Source organism: Phyllobates terribilis, unplaced genomic scaffold, assembly GCF_046119375.1.
Source record: "Phyllobates terribilis strain yellow unplaced genomic scaffold, ASM4611937v1 Scaffold_11__3_contigs__length_659146591, whole genome shotgun sequence".
NCBI lineage: Eukaryota > Metazoa > Chordata > Amphibia > Anura > Dendrobatidae > Phyllobates > Phyllobates terribilis.
Window position 1 is genome coordinate 164,880,202 of NW_027362771.1, and position 24,510 is coordinate 164,904,711.

At 41.9% G+C, this 24,510-nt stretch overlaps 1 protein-coding gene across 1 annotated transcript in view; it reads left to right on the forward strand.

Annotated features, from left to right (window-relative positions):
* Positions 1–2,281: 2,281 nt before the first annotated feature.
* Positions 2,282–24,510, forward strand: part of KCNMB4 (potassium calcium-activated channel subfamily M regulatory beta subunit 4) — a 98,573-nt gene continuing 76,344 nt past the window's right edge. Inside the window, exon 1 of the mRNA XM_073650697.1 lies at positions 2,282–3,015. Coding sequence (XP_073506798.1) covers positions 2,680–3,015 — 336 coding nt within the window. The 5' untranslated portion in view covers positions 2,282–2,679. The remainder of the gene's footprint in view (positions 3,016–24,510) is intronic.

A 24,510-nucleotide genomic window follows, 5' to 3' on the forward strand; every position in this document is an offset into this window, starting at 1 on the left:
AAATGAGGCACCTTTAGGTATCTTGAAATTGTACCCAAGGATGAGCCAGACTTGCGCAAGTCCACAATTCTATTCCTGATATGTTCGCTGATTTCTTTAGACTTTCCCATGATGCTACACAAAGATGCAGTGAGTTTAAGGTGTGCATTAAAATACATCCACATGTGTGTCTCTAATTAACTGAGATGTTGCCAAAAAAACTATCAGAAGCTTCTAAACACGACATCATCATATGTTTGGCATCAGCGGTCAGAGGATTACAGCGGGGAACATCTCCAGACAGGTGAGTTTAACCCCTTTCTGACGTGGTACGTAATAGTACTCACCACGTCGGCACCCCCTGTTCAGCACGGGCTCTGGCGCTGAGCTCGCACTGAATCGGGCACATGTCAGCTGATTTATACAGCTGACATGTGCCTGCAACAGCCGCAGGTGGAATCGCGATCCACCCGTGGCTGTTAACTAGTTAAATGCCGCTGTCAATCTCTGACAGCGGCATTTAACAGTGCCGCGCTGGAAGCGCGTCACTTACCCAGCCCATCGGTGACCCCGTCACGTGATCACGGGTCACCGATGCGCGGGAATGACAACCCGGGGTCTGCAGCAGACCCCAGTGATTGTCATGTAAAGATTGCTATGAGCGCCACTTAGTGGTCAGCGCTCATAGCACAGGAGCATTTCTGCTACATAGAGACGATCTGCTCATCTTCTCTATGTAGCAGAGGCGATCAGACAGTTGCTGCTTCTAGTCTCCTATGGAGACTATAGAAGTAAGCAAAAAGTGTAAAAAAAAGTTTTTACAAATATTAAAAAGAAATAAAAAAAATATAAAAGTTTAAATCACCTCCCTTTTGCCCCATTTAAAATAAAATAATAAAAAATAAACCCCACATACACATATTTGATATCACCGCATTCAGAATCGCCTGATCTATCAATATAAAAAAAGAATTAATCCGATCGGTAAACGGCGTAACGAGAAAAAAATTCCAAATGCCAGAATTAAGTTTTTTTGGTTGCTGCAACATTGCAATAAAATGCAATAACGGGCGATCAAAACATTGCCTCTACCCTAAAATGACATCAATAAAAACGTCAGCCTGGCACGCAGAAAAATAAGCCCTCACCCGGCCCCAGATCCCAAAAAATGGAGACGCTACAGGTCTCGGAAAATGGCACCATTTTTTTTTTTTTTTTAGCAAACTTTGGAATTTTTTTTCACCACTTAAATAAAAAAGAACCTATACATGTTTGGTATCTGTGAACTCATAATGACCTGGAGAATAAGAATGGCAGGTCAGTTTTAGCATTCAGTGAATGTGGTAAAAACCAAAAACAAAACACAACTGTGGAATTGCATTTTTTTTGCAATTTCACCGCACTTTGAATTTTTTTGACGTTTTCCAGTACATGATATGGTAAAACCAGTGATGGCATTTAAACGTACAACTCGTCCCGCAAAAAATAAGCTCTCACATGGCGATATTGAATGAAAAATAAAAAAGTTCTGGCTCTGGGAAGAAGGGGAGCAAGAAATGAAAACGCAAAAACAGAAAATGCTCCGGTCATGAAGGGGTTAAGGGTGTTATTATTTTATTCTTATTTTTACACAGGGACACTGCGGAAGCAGACACTACTACCTTCATCATTGTCCCTGCTGGTGCTGATCGCAGCGGCAGGGAACCATGATGAGGGCAGTGTTCAGCACTCGGGAACTGTACCGCTGATTCCCAGGCGCCGGTCCATGTCACACTGATGACACACAGATGTCATCCGTGTGGGACGTTTTGAGGACCGTGCGTATGCAAAAAACATGGACATGTCAGCATGTGGAGCACACGGACACACGGTCCGTGGAAACACATGTGCGCAAACCATTCATTTGAATGGGTGTATCTGTGTCAGTGTCTCCAGTACGTGTGGAAACGGTCACCACTCGTACCGGAGATACTGACGTGTGAAAGCGCCTTAGTGTCAGGAGATGTAGGGCTCCTCCAAGCAGCAGGCTGGGAATTATTCACATGTGGCAGTTTTTGCCATGTTTTCTCAAGATGGTACAAAGTGTGACCTCCTCCTGAAATGGCTGATAACCGCTAACAGCAGACTGCATTATCTGCACAGGGTGGTGATGGTGACACTTTAGGGTCCACTGTCATTATCACAGGCAGTCACAAGGGGGACACAGCTGTCACGGAGGTTGTCCTCTCTGGGGACATGTGGCTGTCAGGTCCCGATTAGCGGCCGCCATTGGCTGGCACAGAGTCGGGGCACTGCCTCCCAGCGGGGAGGGGAGCGGAGACTGGAGCAGCCTGATTTCCACGCTGTGAGGGAGAAGTAGAGGCGGCATGTCCCTGAGTGCGGACAGAGTTCTTCTTTCTCCCCTGAGTGCGGACAGAGTTCCTCTTTCTCCCCTGAGTGCGGACAGAGTTCTTCTTTCTCCCCTGAGTGCGGACAGAGTTCCTATTTCTCCCCTGAGTGCGGACAGAGTTCCTGTTTCTCCCCTGAGTGCCGGCAGAGTCCGTCTTTCTCCCCTGAGTCCGGGCAGAGTTCCTCCTCATCTCCTGAGTGCGGGCAGAGTTCCTCTTTCTCCCCTGAGTGCGGGCAGAGTTCCTCCTCATCCCCTGAGTGCGGGCAGAGTTCCTCCTCATCCCCTGAGTGTGCCGCTCTGCTCCGGGCACCATGGCGAAGCTCAGGTTGGCTTATGAATATTCCGAAGCCGAGGATAAGAGCATCCGGCTGGGCTTATTCCTCATCATCTCCGGGGTGGTGTCGCTCTTCATCCTGGGCTTCTGCTGGCTGAACCCGGCGCTGCAGGATCTCCAGGGCACGACTGCCAACTGCACGGTGCTGTCGGTGCAGCAGATCGGGGAGACGTTCGAGTGCACGTTCACCTGCGGGAGTGACTGTAAGGGCACGTCCCTGTACCCCTGCCTGCAGATCTACGTCAACAACTCCGAGTCCAACTCCAGGGCACTGCTCCATGAGGACGAGCAGCAGCTCATCAGCAACCCCAAGGTACCGCGCCCCCGGGCATGTGTGCCCACCTGCATCCACCTGCCTCCGCAGCCATATGTTCTGTGTGCCCTGTACACCCTATATCCTCCAGACCACTCTGTATATCCCCTTTACCAATGCACAAGGCTTCTCTATAGGTCTCCTATCTCCTACTCACTGCGTGCATCACTTTATGCCACCCTATGCGCCATCTATTCTGGCTTTACCCCATGTGCCATCTATTCTGGCTATACCCCATGTGCCATCTATTCTGGCTTTACCCCATATGCCATCTATTCTGGCTATACCCCATGTGCCATCTATTCTTTCTATACCCCATGTGCCATATATTCTGGCTATACCCCATGTGCCATCTATTCTTTCTATACCCTATATGCCATCTATTCTGGCTATACCGCATGTGCCATCTATTCTGGCTATACTCCATGTGCCATCTATTCTGGCTATACTCCATGTGCCATCTATTCTTTCTATACCCCATGTGCCATATATTCTGGCTATACCCCATGTGCCATCTATTCTGGCTATACTCCATGTGCCATCTATTCTAGCTATACCCCATGTGCCATGTATTCTGGCTATACTCCATGTGCCATGTATTCTGGCTATACTCCATGTGCCATCTATTCTGGCTATACCCCATGTGCCATCTATTCTGGCTATACCCCATGTGCCATCTATTCTGGCTATACTCCATGTGCCATCTATTCTAGCTATACCCCATGTGCCATGTATTCTGGCTATACTCCATGTGCCATCTATTCTGGCTATACCCCATGTGCCATCTATTCTGGCTATACTCCATGTGCCATCTATTCTGGCTATACCCCATGTGCTATCTATTCTTTCTATACCCCATGTGCCATCTATTCTTTCTATACCCCATGTGCCATCTATTCTTTCTATACCCCATGTGCCATCTATTCTTTCTATACCCCATGTGCCATATATTCTGGCTATACCCCATGTGCCATCTATTCTTTCTATACCCTATATGCCATCTATTCTGGCTATACCCCATGTGCCATCTATTCTGGCTGTACTCCATGTGCCATCTATTCTGGCTATACCCCATGTGCCATCTATTCTGGCTATACTCCATGTGCCATCTATTCTGGCTATACCCCATGTGCCATCTATTCTGGCTATACCCCATGTGCCATCTATTCTGGCTATACTCCATGTGCCATCTATTCTAGCTATACCCCATGTGCCATGTATTCTGGCTATACTCCATGTGCCATCTATTCTGGCTATACCCCATGTGCCATCTATTCTGGCTGTACTCCATGTGCCATCTATTCTGGCTATACCCCATGTGCCATCTATTCTTTCTATACCCCATGTGCCATCTATTCTTTCTATACCCCATGTGCCATCTATTCTGGCTATACTCCATGTGCCATCTATTCTGGCTATACCCCATGTGCCATCTATTCTGGCTATACTCCATGTGCCATCTATTCTAGCTATACCCCATGTGCCATGTATTCTGGCTATACTCCATGTGCCATCTATTCTGGCTATACCCCATGTGCCATCTATTCTGGCTATACTCCATGTGCCATCTATTCTGGCTATACCCCATGTGCCATCTATTCTTTCTATACCCCATGTGCCATCTATTCTTTCTATACCCCATGTGCCATCTATTCTGGCTATACTCCATGTGCCATCTATTCTGGCTATACCCCATGTGCCATCTATTCCTTCTATACCCTATATGCCATCTATTCTGGCTATACCCCATGTGCTATCTATTCTGGCTATACTCCATGTGCCATCTATTCTTTCTATACCCCATGTGCCATATATTCTGGCTATACCCCATGTGCCATCTATTATGGCTATACTCCATGTGCCATCTATTCTAGCTATACCCCATGTGCCATCTATTCTGGCTATACTCCATGTGCCATCTATTCTGGCTATACTCCATGTGCCATCTATTCTTTCTATACCCCATGTGCCATATATTCTGGCTATACCCCATGTGCCATCTATTCTGGCTATACTCCATGTGCCATCTATTCTAGCTATACCCCATGTGCCATCTATTCTGGCTATACTCCATGTGCCATCTATTCTGGCTATACCCCATGTGCCATGTATTCTGGCTATACTCCATGTGCCATCTGTTCTGGCTATACTCCATGTGCCATCTATTCTGGCTATACCCCATGTGCCATCTATTCTGGCTATACTCCATGTGCCATCTATTCTGGCTATACTCCATGTGCCATCTATTCTGGCTATACTCCATGTGCCATCTATTCTAGCTATACCCCATGTGCCATCTATTCTGGCTATACTCCATGTGCCATCTATTCTGGCTATACCCCATGTGCCATGTATTCTGGCTATACTCCATGTGCCATCTATTCTGGCTATACCCCATGTGCCATCTATTCTGGCTATACTCCATGTGCCATCTATTCTTTCTATACCCCATGTGCCATCTATTCTGGCTATACTCCATGTGCCATCTATTCTAGCTATACCCCATGTGCCATCTATTCTGGCTATACTCCATGTGCCATCTATTCTGGCTATACCCCATGTGCCATCTATTCTGGCTATACCCCATGTGCCATCTATTCTGGCTATACTCCATGTGCCATCTATTCTTTCTATACCCCATGTGCCATCTATTCTTTCTATGCCCCATGTGCCATCTATTCTTTCTATACTCCACGTACCTACTATACTGGCTATGCCCCACGTGCCATCTATTCTGGCTATACCCCATGTGCCATCCATTCTTTCTATACCCCATGTGCCATCCGTTCTTTCTATACCCTATGTGCCATCTATTCTGTCTATACCCCACGTGCCATCTATTCTGTCTATACCCCATGTGCCATCTATTCTGTCTATGTCTTACCCTCCTCCTACTCTTTATATTCCTAATGTTACTGTAATATTTTTATTTTTTCTAGTCTCCAAATTTCACTTTTCTCCCTATGTAAATATGTACATCCTAATATCACTCCAAGTCGTTTCTGTTCTGTCTTTGCCATCCTCCTGTAACTTGTCCTGTATGTCTTCAATGCCCAATGCCACTCTCTATATGCTTTACTCTGTGCCCATATTCCCCCATATAACTCATGTTTTTAGTTCCCATCCTGTGTGATTCTTACCCTTCATTGAGCCCAGTGTATCCCATGTCCATCTTTCTACTCTATATGTTCCATGTCCATCTTTCCACTATCTGTCTCATGTCCATCTTTCCACTCTATATGTCCCATCTCCATCTTTCCACTCTATATGTCCAATCTCCATCTTTCCACTCTATATTTCCCATCTCTCCACTCTATATGTCCCATCTCCATCTTTCCACTATATGTCCCATCTCCATCTTTCCACTCTATATGTCCCATCTCCATCTTTCCACTCTATATTTCCCATCTTTCCACTCTATATGTCCCATCTCCATCTTTCCACTATATGTCCCATCTCCATCTTTCCACTATATGTCCCATCTCCATCTTTCCACTATCTGTCCCATCTCCATCTTTCCACTCTATATGTCCCATCTCCATCTTTCCACTCTATATGTCCAGTCTCCATCTTTCCACTCTATATGTCCCATGTCATCTTTCCTCTCTATATGTCCCATGTCAACTTTCCCCTCTATATGTCCCATATCCATCTTTCCACTCTATATGTCCCATCTCCATCTTTCCACTATATGTCCCATCTCCATCTTTCCACTATCTGTCCCATCTCCATCTTTCCACTCTATATGTCCCATCTCCATCTTTCCACTCTATATTTCCCATCTTTCCACTCTATATGTCCCATCTCCATCTTTCCACTATATGTCCCATCTCCATCTTTCCACTATATGTCCCATCTCCATCTTTCCACTCTATATGTCCAGTCTCCATCTTTCCACTCTATATGTCCCATGTCATCTTTCCTCTCTATATGTCCCATGTCAACTTTCCCCTCTATATGTCCCATATCCATCTTTCCACTCTATATGTCCCATCTCCATCTTTCCACTATATGTCCCATCTCCATCTTTCCACTATCTGTCCCATCTCCATCTTTCCACTCTATATGTCCCATCTCCATCTTTCCACTCTATATTTCCCATCTTTCCACTCTATATGTCCCATCTCCATCTTTCCACTATATGTCCCATCTCCATCTTTCCACTATCTGTCCCATCTCCATCTTTCCACTCTATATGTCCCATCTCCATCTTTCCACTCTATATGTCCAGTCTCCATCTTTCCACTCTATATGTCCCATGTCATCTTTCCTCTCTATATGTCCCATGTCAACTTTCCCCTCTATATGTCCCATATCCATCTTTCCACTCTATATGTCCCATCTCCATCTTTCCACTATATGTCCCATCTCCATCTTTCCACTATCTGTCCCATCTCCATCTTTCCACTCTATATGTCCCATCTCCATCTTTCCACTCTATATGCCCAGTCTCCATCTTTCCACTCTATATGTCCCATGTCATCTTTCCTCTCTATATGTCCCATGTCAACTTTCCCCTCTATATGTCCCATGTCCATCTTTCCACTCTATATGTCCCATCTCCATCTATCCACTATATGTCCCATCTCCATCTTTCCACTATCTGTCCCATCTCCATCTTTCCACTCTATATGTCCCATCTCCATCTTTCCACTCTATATGTCCCATGTCCATGTTTCCTCTCTATAAGTCCCATCTCCATCTTTCCACTCTATCTGTCCCATGTCCATCTTTCCACTATATGTCCCATCTCCATCTTTCCACTCTATATGTCCCATGTCCATCTTTCCACTCTATCTGTCCCATCTTCATCTTTCCACTATCTGTCCCATCTCCATCTTTCCACTATCTGTCCCATCGCCATCTTTTCACTCTATCTGTCCCATCTCCATCTTTCCACTCTATATGTCCCATGTCCATCTTTCCACTCTATCTGTCCCATCTCCATCTTTCCACTATGTGTCCCATCGCCATCTTTTCACTCTATCTGTCCCATCTCCATCTTTCCACTCTATATGTTCCATGTTCATCTTTCCACTCTATATGTTCCATGTTCATCTTTCCACTCTATATGTTCCATGTCCATCTTTCCACTCTATACGTCCCATGTCCATCTTTCCCCTCTATCTGTCCCATGTCTTTCCCAGTTTATATTTCCATGTTTCCATTGTGTGCCCTTCTACTGTCTGCACTGTCCCATGTCTTCTCTTTGCGTTTCATCCTGCTCGACTCCATGTGTCCCATGTCCCTCTTGCCCACCCGATATGTACCATGTTACTTTTAGTGCCTGCAGGGATGGACAGATCTCAGGGGACAGGCAGCCATTCTAGTAGGAAGTTAGTGTTAGGCCATGTTCATACTATCAGTATTTGGTCAGTATTTTACATCAGTACGTGTAAGCTAAAATCAGGAGTGGGTGATAAATACAGAAGGGATGATGTGTTTCTATTATACTTTTCCTCTGTTCCACTTATGATTTTGGCTTACAAATACTGATGTAAAATACTGACCAAATACTGAACATGTGAATGTGGCCTCAAACGCTAACTTTTTAGGTTGTTCTCTTTTGATGTCTTTGAAGTTTCTTGGTCACTAATAATATGGCTCCTAAAAAGTGTCTAACTGGCTTTAAAGTCTAGGTACTTTCTCTTGATTCAATAAATATTATTTTAAAGACTATTTTGCAACAATTGGGTAATAGTAGAATAATAATAAAAAATCTGATCAGTCACTGGCTCCTGTGGTTTCGTGAATGCTAGCTTCAATGCTAAGGTCAGTGATTGGATGAACGGTCACGTAAATGTATGTGATGTCACTGCATCAGGTAAGTATAGCCGGTTAACCATCAGTGCTGAAGTGACAGAGGGATTGATCAGATGAGCACTGCTAATTTTTTCACAATTTTTGTAGTTAGCCATTTTTTTAAAGTCACAGAACCCTTTTAAATGACTTTATTTTCTCTCTAGTTAGTAACAGTCATTATTACATTCGATGAGAGTCCATCAGCAACTTACTTTAATATGATGACATGTGATACACTTCATACTATGACATAGGAGCATCTGAAGAATTATCATCTTCAGATCACAGCATATTTCTGTAGCTAGTAAGGGGTGTGGATAGAGGGTCGGATATTTGTGACAGCGATCTAATCACAGAACAGACCTGGAAGTAATATTACATACATAGGTATAGTATGTACCATACTCAGTAGGTCTGCAGCTAAATGAGGGGGGATCTGGCTAACGGAAAGTGGCATACTGCCCCCTAATCACATACGAGATGTGCTGATGCCCCCTGACCAGACGCTAGTCACTACTGGTATAGATTTATTATTTGGCTGTCCTTCGTCGTTTGCTGGAGCATTGCAGTGAACGGACTGGGTAGCATTGCATTGCTGCCACTAAACCCAACATGATGAGGTTAAGTAACATGTAAATAATGTATTTGTTTCTTCCCCGTGTGCCTGATTATATGGTGGTGTCTCATGCTGCCTCACTGTTCCATAGGATGACAATATTCCATGATAACCACATAGCACAGTCACTAGTATATATTAGTCTATTTATAAATGACCAAGGATGAACATTTAGGGTATCGTCTGTAAATAAAGCAAGGGCAGTAAGGGTTAATGGCGGCTGGTGCGCTGTAGACTAATTGATGAAGGAGTTAATACAACTGTTCCCATTGTGACATAAGCTCTGTTGCCTAGGGAATGAGGTATGCCTGTAAGATCTGAACAAAGGGCTGTACACATGTATCTCCCCATCACAGCAGCGCTGCGCACACTGTACGCCGGAGTCATTCATTCTTCACACTACATTACACTTCATCAGATCTGTCACCTGCGCTCATCACTAATCCACAATCCAGTTCTGGGGATTATTTCCATCTGAGATGTTAGTACATAGGGCTGTGTTCTAGGTCACTGCCTAGATTATATGTATGTATGATGTATAGGTGAGCACACTGACACTGGCACACACAGAGGGCTTCTTACCATAATGTGTGTTGAAACGCCGCCACTGCGTGTAGGGCATGGCTCTCACTAATGCATGGCACTCACTTTCTCTCCGGAAGTTACTGGCAATGTTGCCTTCTCTGGCAGATGCATGACGTGATATGCAGGGGTGCCATTATATAGTGTAACGGGCAAATCAGTTTTTAAAGAGAATCAGTGATGATAACAAGCTATTTATAGGGGTTGTGCACCTCTTGGGTCTACGTTTTTTTAAACTTAAATACGTGTGGGGATAAAAATATTTTTTCCAATTGGGTTACATTAAAAAATTTGCACCGTTTAGCTTTTCAAAGCTCTTTGTTTTCCTGCACATTCAACTTTGATGTGGTCTAAGGTCATAAATCAGCTGAGAGGAGCTAAGAAAAACACAGATAAAAAAAAGTTATAAACTCCATGTCAGACTGTCATAGCGGGCTGACTGATGGATGCTCAGTTAACTCATTCTGCAGCCAGTGCAGCACTGACACTATACAGGGCACACGGTGCAAAATTTTCCATAAAATGCAATTGAAAATGATTTTTAGCCCAAATACATGCATATAAGTAAGATGTAAACCTCCATACAGCATCTCCAATACCACTGTACTAGTGGATGCCACTTCATTACCTGTTCCCCTGTGCTGAAAAGAAGTGTCCCACTACGTGTTATTCTAGTGATCCTTTTTATTGTGGATCATTGCATAGGTGACGTGTTTCACCTTGGCAACATTAGTGGGTATCATTTAGTAGGATTACGCTGCCTTCACACAGGTTTTTTCCAACATTTTCCTTTGACTTGTGGTTTTTACAAGCGTTTTTTTATGATGTTTTTCATTCATACGTTTAAAAAAAAAAACATTAGGTGCAAAAAAAGTATTGTATTTCCTGAAAATGAGAACGCAAATTGTGAATCCACTCTAAGATGCCTCCTGTGACCCTCGCTCCACCGCCCCCCAGGTAAGATACCTATTCGGACTATAAGACGGACCCCCATCATACAAAAAATATTTTTTTTCTTATATTGCACCCCAAAATTTGGAGTGCGTCTTATAGTCCGAAAAATACGGTATTTTGGACATGCTGGCAATGGGTCACTGATGTCAAATGCGGAAGGAGCGGCAGCAAAGCTTAGGCCATTTAGTATAGTGACTATATATAAGAAAAGCTTAGTCACATTTACTAAGGAGGAGGGGATGTGGCAGAGGTTCCCGTTAAATAGCCCCTCAGGCACCAGCATAGTATTCATTATGTACTGTATTGACTTACAGTAGAACACACTGTACTTCACATTTCCAATTTTTCGATAGTTGCCGGGGCATGTGTGAAATAAGATAGTCATGGCCCAACAAGTTCTAATTAAAGCTGGAAAATGTTATCATCAAGAGCCAACAAAAGCTTGAGACAGCCTCACGCACTTCCTAATTACAGTATAGATTGCCCATTGCGACCACTGCACCAAGATCTGCGTTCTCTGGCTGCTGCTCCACGGCATAAAGCAAGTACAGAGGCTGATGGATGATGGGGCTCATAGTAGTCCTACCCGCAAGCACTGGTGATATACGATGGGACCTATGTAATAGAACCATAAATAATACTCATGTTGGGGATTGATGTGAAATGTAGGATTATAGTCATTTGTTTTCGTCTTGATTATTACCTAGACAGACCTTAACCAGCTGTTATGTCATTTAAAGGTACGGTGCCTCAGTGGTTAGCACTGTTGCTTTACAGCACTGGGATCCTGGGTTCAAATCCCACCAAGGACAAAATCTGCAAGGAGTTTGTACTTTCCACCTTTTTTTTTCTTGGGTTTCCTCCCACACTCCAGAGACTGATAAGAAATGTAGATTGTGAGCCCCAATGGGGACAGTGATGATAATGTCTGTAAAGCACTGTGGAATTAATGGCGCTATATAAGTGAGTAAATCAGCTGAGATTAGAAAAAAGTGTTAGTAGCGGTTTCACAAACAGTGCCACTCCTGTACATAGGCCGTGTCTGGTATTGCAGCTCATCCCTATTCAAGGGAATGGAGTGAAGTACCAAACACATGGGCAACAGTGGTAATTTTTCTGGGAAAATAAAGCAGATCCTTTCTTTTAAATTAACACTTATCGTAATTTTATTATTCCCCGTTTCATAAGAATCTTATTTTAGTTAATTGTTCCATTATTGATTAGGAAATCCATGACACTAACAGAATTAGAACGTCAATCACATTCATCAATGTCAGCTTGCTCTAAACAGGCATAAAAAACAGCCATTTTGCTGACATGAAATGCTCAGTTTTCCATTTATATTAATCATCCCATGGCACCAGACTGCATTGTGACGTTTATAGACATCATTATGGGTCTGTACATTGACATACTAACTTTACTCTTCAGGGGGTACTTCATAAATGACTATCTGAGGACATGCTTTATTGTGCTCCAGTGACAATCAATACATCAGTAAGTGTCCAATATATCATTGAAATGGTTCTAATATCACCAGCTCAGATGTCGCAGCTGCAGTCACTTAAAGGAATTGTCAGGAACTTTAAAAAAAATAAAATAAAAGTGGCATAAAATTAATAAAAGAGGCATCATTTGTCTATATAATCCCTGCTGCACCAGTGCCGCTGTGCTACTCATCCCCATCGGTCTTGAAATGATGTACGGTACATGACCTCTAAAGCCAGTGATTGGCTGCAGCGGTCAGAGTGGGATTGAATAAATGAGTAATCCTTTTTTTTTGGGGGTTAATAGAATTTCCTTTCCTTTTGAATAATACCTCCCTTAGTTCAGTGCTAGGTTGTCACTGTGGCTGCAGTGATATAAACAGCACCAAGGTGTCATCGCTCCTTCAGAGCTTCTGGATGACGTTACAGCAATCTGATAGGTGAAATAGGTAGCAGGCAGACTCCTGTGCCGTGTGCCGTGACTTGTCACTTCTTGGCACAAACATAAACTCTTCTTCCAGTCATTCCCTGGCTTAAGAAATGAACATAACATTTATAAAATGTCACTTCCAGGAACTGAAGTTTTTATGTACAGAAAACAAGCCATTTATTCATTTCCAGTGTCTAGCAGTCCACAGGAATATATCTGTCCATGTAGTTGCCTAATTCATTATAAACATATTATTATACAATTTGCAGCTTTCAGAAATTAAAGGGAATTCCCTTTAATGGAGAATTCATCCTTGTATTATAGGGACAGTAATAGAGACTGTTGTCTTATCATTTATTTTTTTCAGTCATTTCCGTTTCGTGTAGTCAGTGCCTATAATTACATGGACAGACACGGTCACTTTAAAGTGAACCTCCATGTTTTAGTTCTTTGTCTTAATTTATGTTGCGTATGCAACATAATACATACGCAAATACATACCTTTTATGTATTTTTACACGTATTATTACGCTGAAGGGTGAATGTAACGCCGGTGGATGTGGACCCACTGCTCCACGGACAAGGCTTAATCTTGAGGAATGTGACTAGGTGTCTACCGGGTCTTAACTAGAGCCTCTGGTGATGAGGATAGACTGGGCCGCCGGTAGACACCAAGGTACCACTCCAGGGCCGTGCCCAGGATTGCAGCTGCTGATCGGAGGGTCAGAGACACGGGTATGCGGTACAGGAGGGCAAAGACGTGGTTAGACGGTCAGAGGTCAGGGCAGGTAGCATAGCTTCAGGATGAGTAGCCAAGGTCAGGAACGGAGAGGTCAGACAGGACTAGTACTCGAGCTGGGTCAAAAACAAGAGGAACAAACACACAAAGCACAAACTGGACACTAGATGAACAAACCGGCTAGGAACCAACGTTCAGGCCAAGAGTAGTGGGTGGAGCTGCTTGATATAGAGCCTGCTTTCACGGGATAGGCCGGGGAACCTAATCTCTGCAGGATACAGCAGGGTTAAATTCCTGCAGAGACTGACCATGCACCCCTGAAGCCATATGGAGACGCCTTCAGATGCAGCAGTGCTGCAAGAGGCAACAACTCAGCGAGCCCTGCTGATGCGAGTAGAAGCCACGTGGTGAGTAGGACGGCGATGAGGGGGCATATGTCTTACCTCCTTGACACTTATATTTCAAGCCCTGTGTTCAGCGTAAAACTAAAATCTTTGCACATAGTCATTGCTTGCTGATCTTATGAGCCATTGAAACTCACTGCACATGTGAGTGCATAAAAGTACTCTTGTGCAGACCATGTTCCTGCACGGTCAGACACAGCCATTACACAGTACACAGCAGGATCACATTTATAAGATTATCTCAGCACAGGGACATTTTTTGTAACACATTCAATTGTGGAATTTATTTTATTTCATCATCTATTGATTGAAATGTACTTTGTTCGTGGAACAACCCCTCTGTCAGTAGGAACAACTCTCCTATGCCATCTATATGGGCATGCAGGTTAAATAAAGTACCTTGATATCTGCGATTCAATATCTTATTCCAGAGAGATCCCTTCGAATCAGACTTCAAAACTTATTTTAAATAAAAGGAGGAATTACCTTTGTGACATGTGTCACATGCAAACCAGTCAGGCTAATCTCTATAACCCAGTCCATATAACTGATTGCTGGATTGCTGACAATGCACAGAAAGCTCCCAAGCAATGGTGTAGGCAAGGTTATACACAGATTAGCAATGTGACCACTGCTACATCTACAGCAGAAAAACAGGGATTTTCTGAAACTGCACCAAGCAGTCCAGTAAGTGATACATCAATGGGATCAGGGTCTCTGCCCCTACATCATGATGCTTCTAGATTCCATAACAGAAACTACTGATAGGTTACCTTTAAAAAAAATTGGCAACAGCAGCCAGATAATGTCATTTTTAATTGCTAACTAAAGAGCAAATGAGTGTTAATATAAATCATCACATTAAAGCAGTACAATGTATTTACCCTTAGATGCTACTGATGTTGTAAAAGAGCATAATCATTTATACTTTCTCCAGGGTTAGTATCCCAATATTCTTGCAATAATTACAGTATTAGCATTCATCCAATTTAGATTGAAGAAAAGATCCAAATGAAAGTCTTCTTAAAATTAATTAAAAGCATTGCAGAATAATCAATGTAAATTTGCATCCATCAACAGTAACCAGCAGTAAAATGACTGCTATTACCTCACTGTTACATGTGACAAAACTGCTTATCGTTAACTTAGTTATTATAATGCGGCAAAAGAAAATGCTGATTACTCTGCTTTTGTTCTATTTTCTGAAACTATATACAGTACAGACCAAAAGTTTGGACACACCTCATTTAAAGATTTTTTTGTATTTTCATGACTATGAAAATTGTACATTCACACTGAAGGCATCAAAACTATGAATTAACACGTGTGGAATTATATACTTAACAAAAAAAAGTGTGAAACAACTGAAAATATGTCTTATATTCTAGGTTCTTCAAAGTAGCCACCTTTAGCTTTGATGACTGTTTTGCACACTCTTAGCATTCTCTTGATGAGCTTCAAGAGGTAGTCACCGGAAATGGTTTTCACTTCACAGGTGTGCCCTGTCAGGTTTAAAAAGTGGGATTTCTTGCCTTATAAATGGGGTTGGATCATCAGTTGTGTAAAGAAACTAAGTAAAGAAAAACGAGTGGCCATCATTACTTTAAGAAATGAAGGTCAGTCAGTGCGAAAAATTGGGAAAACTTTGAAAGTGTCCCCAAGTGCAGTTGCAAAAACCATCAAGCGCTACAAAGAAACTGGCTCACATGAGGACCGCCCCAGGAAAGGAAGACCAAGAGTCACCTCTGCTTCTGAGGATAAGTTTATCCGAGTCACCAGCCTCAGAAATCGCAGGTTAACAGCAGCTCAGATTAGAGACCAGGTCAATGCCACACAGAGTTCTAGCAGCAGACACATCTCTACAACAACTGTTAGGAGGAGACTTTGTGCAGCAGGCCTTCATGGTAAAATAGCTGCTAGGAAACCACTGCTAAGGACAGGCAACAAGCAGAAGAGACTTGTTTGGGCTAAAGAACACAAGGAATGGACATTAGACCAGTGGAAATCTGTGCTTTGATCTGATGAGTCCAAATTTTAGATCTTTGGTTCCAACCACCGTGTCTTTGTGCGACGCAGAAAAGGTGAATGGATGGACTCTACATGCCTGGTTCCCACCGTGAAGCATGGAGGAGGAGGTGTTGGTGTGGGGGTGCTTTGCTGGTGACACTGATGGGGATATTTATTCAAAATTGAAGGCATACTGAACCAGCATGGCTACCACAGCATCTTGCAGCGGCATGCTATTCCATCCATTTTGCGTTTAGTTGGACCATCATTTATTTTTCAACAGGACAATGACCCCAAACACACCTCCAGGCTGTGTAAGGGCTATTTGACCAAGAGAGAGAGTGATGGGGTGCTACGCCAGATGACCTGGCCTCCACAGTCACCAGACCTGAACCCAATCGAGATGGTTTGGGATGAGCTGGACCAAAGAGTGAAGGCAAAAGGGCCAACAAGTGCTAAGCATTTCTGGGAACTCCTTCAAGATTGTTGGAAGACCATTTCTGGTGACTACCTCTTGAAGCTCATCAAGAGAATGCCAAGAGTGTGCAAAGCAGTCATCAAAGCAAAAGGTGGCTACTTTGAAGACGGCACTGCGATCAGCACTAGCAAGGGACAATCATGAGAGTAGTATTCTGCTGCCGCTCTGTCATGGTGTAAAAATAAGAATAAAATGAAAAAATCCTTATACTCACCTGTCCGAAGATGTCCCCTGCTGTAATCCATCTGACTGCTCACGCAGAGAAGCCAGGGAGGGTGACTTTGCAGTTCATGACAGAGAAGCAAGGCATTGTTTTTTTTCCTACCTTTTTCTCATTTAAATTCGGGTCCTCCTTCTTGTACCTTGTTTTTGCCCTGTGTACCACATCTTTCTCTGATACTGACCTTGCACCTGCTCTTTATTGGTCATGTTCAATAAACCAACAACCTTGTACGTGAGCCGCAAAGTCAGAATTTTAAGTTTTTGACAAATAGATTTCTAGTAATCCCCAGTTTGTCATTTGAGGGTAATGTACATCAGATGTTTTCTTCTATAGGAACAAGCACAAGCTGAACCTTACGTGTTGCTGGCCAGTCACCTTACTCTGCACAATCCATTATTGATTGTTACGTTTTTAATAAAGTGCTTCTAATCCACCGACAGTGGGTGAGTCAGCTACTTGTAATTAAAAACTAAAACGTAACTTTTATTAAGTACTGATATTTTTTGTTTGTGTTTTTGGCTTTTTAACAAAATCAATGTTCTTTTTTTTTTAACTTCTCCAAGAAGACTCTTATTTGTAACATCATGTTGCTGTTGAAGTATCCAGTCAATCCTACGTATTGATTGACAATGCCATAAACTGAGAAGGCCGAGAGTTATAGTGCAATTACTGCTGAAGGCTTCAATTACCTTCTGCAACCAATCATATTGATAAGCAGTCTACAAAGCAAATCAATAACTCAACCATCGTGACAACTGGTAGAAAATCTTACAGCCCACTATACACCACCTTCACACGTATCACATAATATGTCCTGATAAGTGATAATGGGGATTCTCATTATACTATAGAAGGCAGGTGCAGACGGCCGTAGATTCTCGTAGGAGAGAATCAGGTCGATTATGCTAATGACACTCTGATCAAACTTTGACCAGAGTTTTATCACAGTGCGATCCGAATATCGGATAAAATTTGCGCATACAGCGATCTCTGTCGGAGGAAAAAAAAAATCGGAAATGTGCACGGCCCCAAAGACTAATATTGGTCGGAGTGCGATCTGATGTTTTGTGAGATCGTACACGGACAGGAAATACATTCGTTTGCACCTTCCCTAATAAGGAAGGACATCAAATGCGAAATTGCAACATGCCCTAGGTTCCTAGTCTCACTTTCTAACAGAAGAGCACAATACTCCTGTAGCTACTTCATTGCTGAGAAAAAAATGCCACTGGGCTCAGCATTTTTTGCAGGACAAGTTGTAGTTTTGAATGACAATTCATTTTACCATACAATGTACTGGAAAATGTGGAAAATAAGTCTCAAGTGCAGTAAAATTGCTAAATAAATTCTCAGTTCTGACACTGTTTTGTTTTTAACCCCTTTCTGACATGGGGCGTATTAATACGTGTCTGCGCCCTGGGCCTACTGGACCAAATACGTATTAATACGCCCTGGCGATTGTACCCGCACAGAGGCTGTACGGGCGCGATCGCCGCTGGGTGTCAGCTAATTGTCACAGCTGACACTCGGTACTATGTGCAAGGAACGGTGCTGCACCACTCCCGGCACACTAACCCCTGAAATGTTGCGATCAAAGTCAATCACAGCATTCCGGGAGCAAGGGGAGGTCAGCGTCGCTTACTTACCTCATCTCCGGCGTCCCGCGCTGTCTCTGCCGGATCCTGGTGGTTGTCATGTTGACCCGATGTCATCATGACGACATCCGGGTCACCAGACAGCAGAAAGATACTTTGATCATGCGCAGTGTGCGATCAAAGTAACTCCTCCCTGTGCAGCCCTGACAGGCTGCATAGCATAGCTGCTGCTCTCAATGCTATACAGCCGATCAGAATGCAAAAAGTGAAAGTCCCATAGTGGAACAAAGTGTAAGAGTAAAAATAAGTATCAGAAAGTGAAAAAAAAAAAAAAAAAAATTGTAAAAATATAAAAAAAAAAAATGAAAAAAGTAATCCAAAAAATATATATATACTGTACCCATAAATATTATGAAAAAAAAAACAATAAAAGTACACATATTTGGTATCGCCATGTCCGGAACGACCTGACCTATAAAACTGTTCCGCTAGTTAACCCCTTTAGTGAACACGGTAAAAAAAAAAAAAACTAAGCAAAAAACTATGCTTTATCATCATACCGGCAAACAAAAAATGGAATAAAATGAGATTTAAAAAAAAAATGACGATATGGCGATTAGTGTTGAGCGCAAGTGCTTGCTACTTGAGTTTGCATCGGGTGCTTGGGTATGCACCGAGTATCGCGGGTGCTTGAGTGACATGCTCAAGTGTCCGCTCCATATGCTTTGCGGCTGTTATACAACCAAAAAAAACCTTGCGGGGATTGCCTGCCATGCACGAGCGATCCCCACATGTTTGTTTTTGGGTGTCTAATAACTGTGAAACATGCGGAGTGGGGGCTCGAGCATGTCAATTGAGCACCCGCGATACTTGGTGCATATCCGAGTACCCGATGCAAACTCAAGTAGCGAGCACTTGCGCTCAAGACTAATGACAACTTATTCAATATGACGATAAAATGTTATCAAATTCTGTGTCGTACCCCTGGGTTTAAAATATTCACTATACCCCTTGATAAAAATCTTGAGGGGTTGATCTGGCAAAACTAGTAGCCATTCAACTGTTTTCTTGCACTACAATGCTTCTATTTGCAGCAATTACAGCTGCAGATTGGTCTGTAAGTCATGTAGCGTTGCAGTTTTGATTCAGGGTCATAACAAAGTTCAGTTGAACTTCAATATGGTCATAAATCAGCTTAGAATAGATCAGAAAAAGGTGAGTAAAAGCCCTCATACACATTAAACTAACCACATTAAACAACCTATTAGTGACCAATAATGAAGTTTAGCCGACATTCTCAGTATTCTTGTTTATCAGAGAATCGGAAGAGGTGGTTGTCGGCCAAACCACCGTTGGGTGTTTGTCCCTTATGACTTATAAACCCTACCAACACTGACGGCCTTAGCGTTAACTTATTCTGCAGTCTGTTATGCACTGTGATACATAGAAGTTGTGGAAGGCAGATTTTGTTTTATCAAACTCTATTGCAAAAATTTAAAGTTTAAATAAAATGCCCCTGAGGGTGTTCATTTTTGGCGAAACTTAGCCCCACACTTTCTAAAGAGCCTCCCATATTAAAGTATTTATTTTTATTATTATTTATTTTACTTGCTTAAATAGCACCATCATATATCATCCTTGCTGTCCCCATTGGAGTTCACAATCTGAATTCTCTATCAGTATGTCTTTGGAGTGTGGGAGGAATGCGGAGTCATGCTGCTTCCACAGTAACCTTGAACTCTAATGACTGATCAACCCATTGCAGACTGAATACTAGCTGTCAGACTATTTTCTTAAATAGGTCTTACATAAATTGGGACAGTGCTTTTGGTCATTGTCCGGTAGTGGGATTACATTTGCTTTAATTACACCATTTCCAGAGGGCATGGCTTGGCTTTACAAAGTGGAGTGATAACCTTCTTCTAGATTTCTTTTACTTTGTGTAATTCTGCTACTTTACTAGCACAAAATCACCACTGGATAATTACATTTCCTCTATCATGTTTAACAGATGACGTCAAGTAGTTCTGCAGCATATTTTATTTGTTCTTTTCATCATCCTCTCTGTGATCAAAATTCCTTAAATTAGATTTAGTTGTCTGACACTTGTCTCCAAACATCTTCTATCCAGTGTTTGTGTTCTTGTTTTACCGTTTAATTTCTTACTTTTATTACTAACCTCAGATGTGATACAGCAGTTACCCACATAAGGGTCTATTGTCCCCTACTCACATAAATATTAACAAGCACCTAGAGAACCATGGCTTTTCTGGATGAAGGCATCGGTGAAACACGTGTTTGGTGGATGAACCAGTGCCAGAGCTCGAGCGCTTACTGTTTACGTTGCTTTTCTTTTATGGTGCAGATGTAGGGGTATCCATCTCGAGTATTTTTGAGAGTTAGTAGCAGATGTAGGGGTATCCATCTCGAGTATTTTTGAGAGTTACTTACTAAGCATTTGGCATTAACAAGTAGCCATCTATACAATAAACATGTTGCACTTGGACTAGTTAGCCATTAAAGGGTATCAATCACTGAGGTACAAAGATATACCGTATTTTTCCTGCACCCGGACTATGCACATTTTGCCAATATAGAACATTAGTTTGTTCTATGCTGTCTTTGTGTCTGTCTTGCTCTTGCCGTATTCTTTTTTTATGTCATTTTTAATCTGTATTAGAAAGATAATTTTATTATATGTAACATTTTTCTCTGACAATAATCTCAAATATGATCAACAGTTCATGTGAAAATAACCATTCTTTAAAGAGAACCTGCCCTCTGATACATGCTGCCCGATCCATGGGCAGCATGTATCGGGCATTGGCTGTATGATCTCAGCCAGGTATGTTTGACTCTGAAACGTTCCGGCGTTTCCAAGAAAATACTGATACATACTGATGGTACATGCTGTTTGTGGATCGGGCAGCATGTATCTGTTGTCAGGTTCTCTCTTAATAACTAGTTTGTTATAAGGTGCTGTTCTACAGAAAGGCTAAGACCCAAGTGGTAGGATAAAATGCCGTCACATATCCGCCGGCTCCATTGTAGCAGATTTGTGTAGATGAAAGGTGACAGATTGCCATCTTCTGCATAGTCTGTATTGATCCTTTCAGTTCTGAGAATATAGTTTATAAACCCAATGGTAATTTTAATTCTATTTGATCAGTAGGTAATAACGAACTGATTGCCATCTTGCCTAATACACACATTAGACTTATGAAAACTTTTTTGAAATATACGTCAAATAAAATGTTTTCATTAAATTGGATTGCTAATGTATGGTGCTATGTAACAGTATTGCACCAGTTTCCTGCCCCAGCTGAAATACACTTAGATGTGTTTGTAACAGCCAAGCAATATTGTGGAGAAATTACATTTATGTCTTTAACTTCACTTGCATGGTTTTTGTAAGCTTACATGGTTTCACACAAATTGTGACGTTTAACATCATGTCTTTTATAAATTGTTATGACTGGTGATGCCTTGGCTAGATGTCATATGGGTCAGAAGGCAGACAACACAGTCTTCTCATTAATCACTGGAAGGATGATGAATCCATCAGTGTCAACAGTTAATACTGCATCCTTTTCAAGAGAAGCCTTCCTTTTAAAACGTTCGCTTTATTCAGAGGTGGATAAAGCTTATGGTAGACATGTTAGATAATAGGGTGCAAATGAAAACTATTTTTACCCTCAATAGATTTTTATTTATTTTTCTAGAAAAGAAAAGAAAAAACAAAAACATTTTTTTTAACAATAACAAACTGTGCATGTGGCTTATCACTTCTATCTTTTAAGTATATCTTCTCTTAATATTTTACTATACTTAAGACATATTATTTATTGTAATGGGAGAGATAGGCAGGGGAAGGGAAAGAAGGACAACAGCAAATTTTATTAAGGAGGGGGGTTAGAAGGGTAAATGGGTATATCCAAATCTAGAATAAAAACAGGAGTTAAAACCCCTTAAGGATCCTGGGATTTTCCGTTTTTGCATTTTCGTTTTTTGCTCCCCTTGTTCCCAGAGCCATAGCGATTTTATTTTTCGGTCAATATGGCCATGTGAGGGCTTATTTTTTGTGGGACGAGTTGTACTTTTGAACGACATTATTGGTTTACCATATCGTGTACGGGAAAAAGGGAAAACAATTCCAAGTGTGGTGAAATTGCAAGAAAAGTGCAATACTGTAATACAACAGATGTTTTTTTTTTTTTTTTTTACCACGTTCACTGAATTCTAAAACTGACCTGCCATTCTTATTCTCCAAGTCATTATGAGTTCGTAGACACCAAACATGTATAGGTTCTTTTTTATTTAAGTGGTGAAAAAAAAATCCAAAGTTTGCTAAAAAAAAAAAGGTGCCATTTTCCGAGACCCATAGCGTCTCCATTTTTCGGGATCTTGGGCCGGATGAGGGCTTATTTTTTGCGCGCCGAGCTGACGATTTTATTGATACCATTTTGGGGTAGATCCAATGTTTTGATCGCCCATTATTGCATTTTATTGCAATGTTGCGATGACCAAAAAACGTAATTCTTGCGTTTAGAATTTTTTGCTCATTACGCCGTTTACTGTTCGGATTAATTCTTTTTTTATATTGATAGATCGGGCGATTCTGAACTCGGCGATACCAAACATGTGTGTTTTTTTTTCTATTATTTTATTTTGAATGGGGCGAAAGGGGGGTGATTTATATTTCTATTTTTATATTTTTTTAATATATTTTTAAAAACAATTTTTTTACACTGTTTGCTTGCTTCTATAGTCCGATCGCCTCTGCTACATAGAGGTGATGAGCAGATCACCTCTATGTAGCAGAAATGCTCCTGTGCTATGAGCGCCGACCACTAGGTGGTGCTCATAGCGATCATTACATGACAACCACTGGGGTGTGCTGCAGACCCAGGGTTGTCATGCTCACCAATCAGTGACCCGCGATCACGTGACTGGGTCACCGAAGGGCAGGGTAAGTGGCGCGCTTCCGGCGCGGCGCTGTTAAATGCCGCTGTCAGAGATTGACAGCGGCATTTAGCTGGTTAACAGCCGCGGGTGGATTGCGATTCCACCCGCCGTTGTTGCGGGGACATGTCAGCTGTGTAAATCAGCTGACATGTGCTCAGTTCAGTGCGAGCTCACCGCCGGAGCCCTCACTGAACCGGGGGTGATGGCCTGGGGCGTACTGTTACGCCCCAGGCTGTAAAGGGGTTAATGCTGTATAGTCCATTTTCTCAAAAAAATTGATCTGTTTAAACAGGTAAAAACATTCTATTACCTATTATTAACTAAAGAAAATACATTTATACCAACTTTATATCCACCAAGAATACACAATATATTAACTTCTAATTATGTTTCTAAAAATTCTACATTTAATAAAACAAACTCTTGTATTCCATGTCTATATTTCTTTTGCAATTGTTAATTCTCCTATTGCAAAGGAGGGATCCTTGTCAGCCACCCAAGGATAAAATTAAAACTATTTTTGATATAGTTACATTCTTGAAAGATTCCCTCCACTTCTGAGCCCCACTTCTGCTCCAGGGGGGTCTTTTATTTAAAATGCTAGGGCTATAACTGTCTAAAGGACAAAGCTATTATTGGCCTCCACTTTCTCATGATTGGCTCTCTTTCTCACTTGATGTGATTCTTTGATATTTTAAGCAGAGGGGTGTAGAAGGGGCAAAAGTGGGCCACATCAGTACAAATGCTGTAGGTATATTTACTATAGATACAGTGCTCAGCATAAATTAGTACACCCCGTTTGAAAATTAAGATTTTAATCAATACCTCACTGAGCACAAGAACAATTTCCAAAATTTTGACAAGACTGAGTTTCATAGAACATTTTTGTAACCTATAACATGAAAGTAAGGTTTATAATTTAAGTTTCATTGCAAAAGCTTCAGTTTTACTCAAATTAGCTAATGCAAAAATTAATACAGCCCACATCAAAAACTACTACATCTAGTATTTGGTATGACCTCCATGATTTTTAATGACAGCACAGTCTTCTACGCATGGAATGAACAATTTGGTGACATATTGCAACATCTATCTTTTTCTATTCTTCAAGTACAACGTATTTTAGAGCCTGTATTCTGGATTTAAAGTTCCAGTTATCTTCATATTTTTAGCATTGGTCCTGGCAAATTGTAAGCGTGCTTTTTGTGTGTGG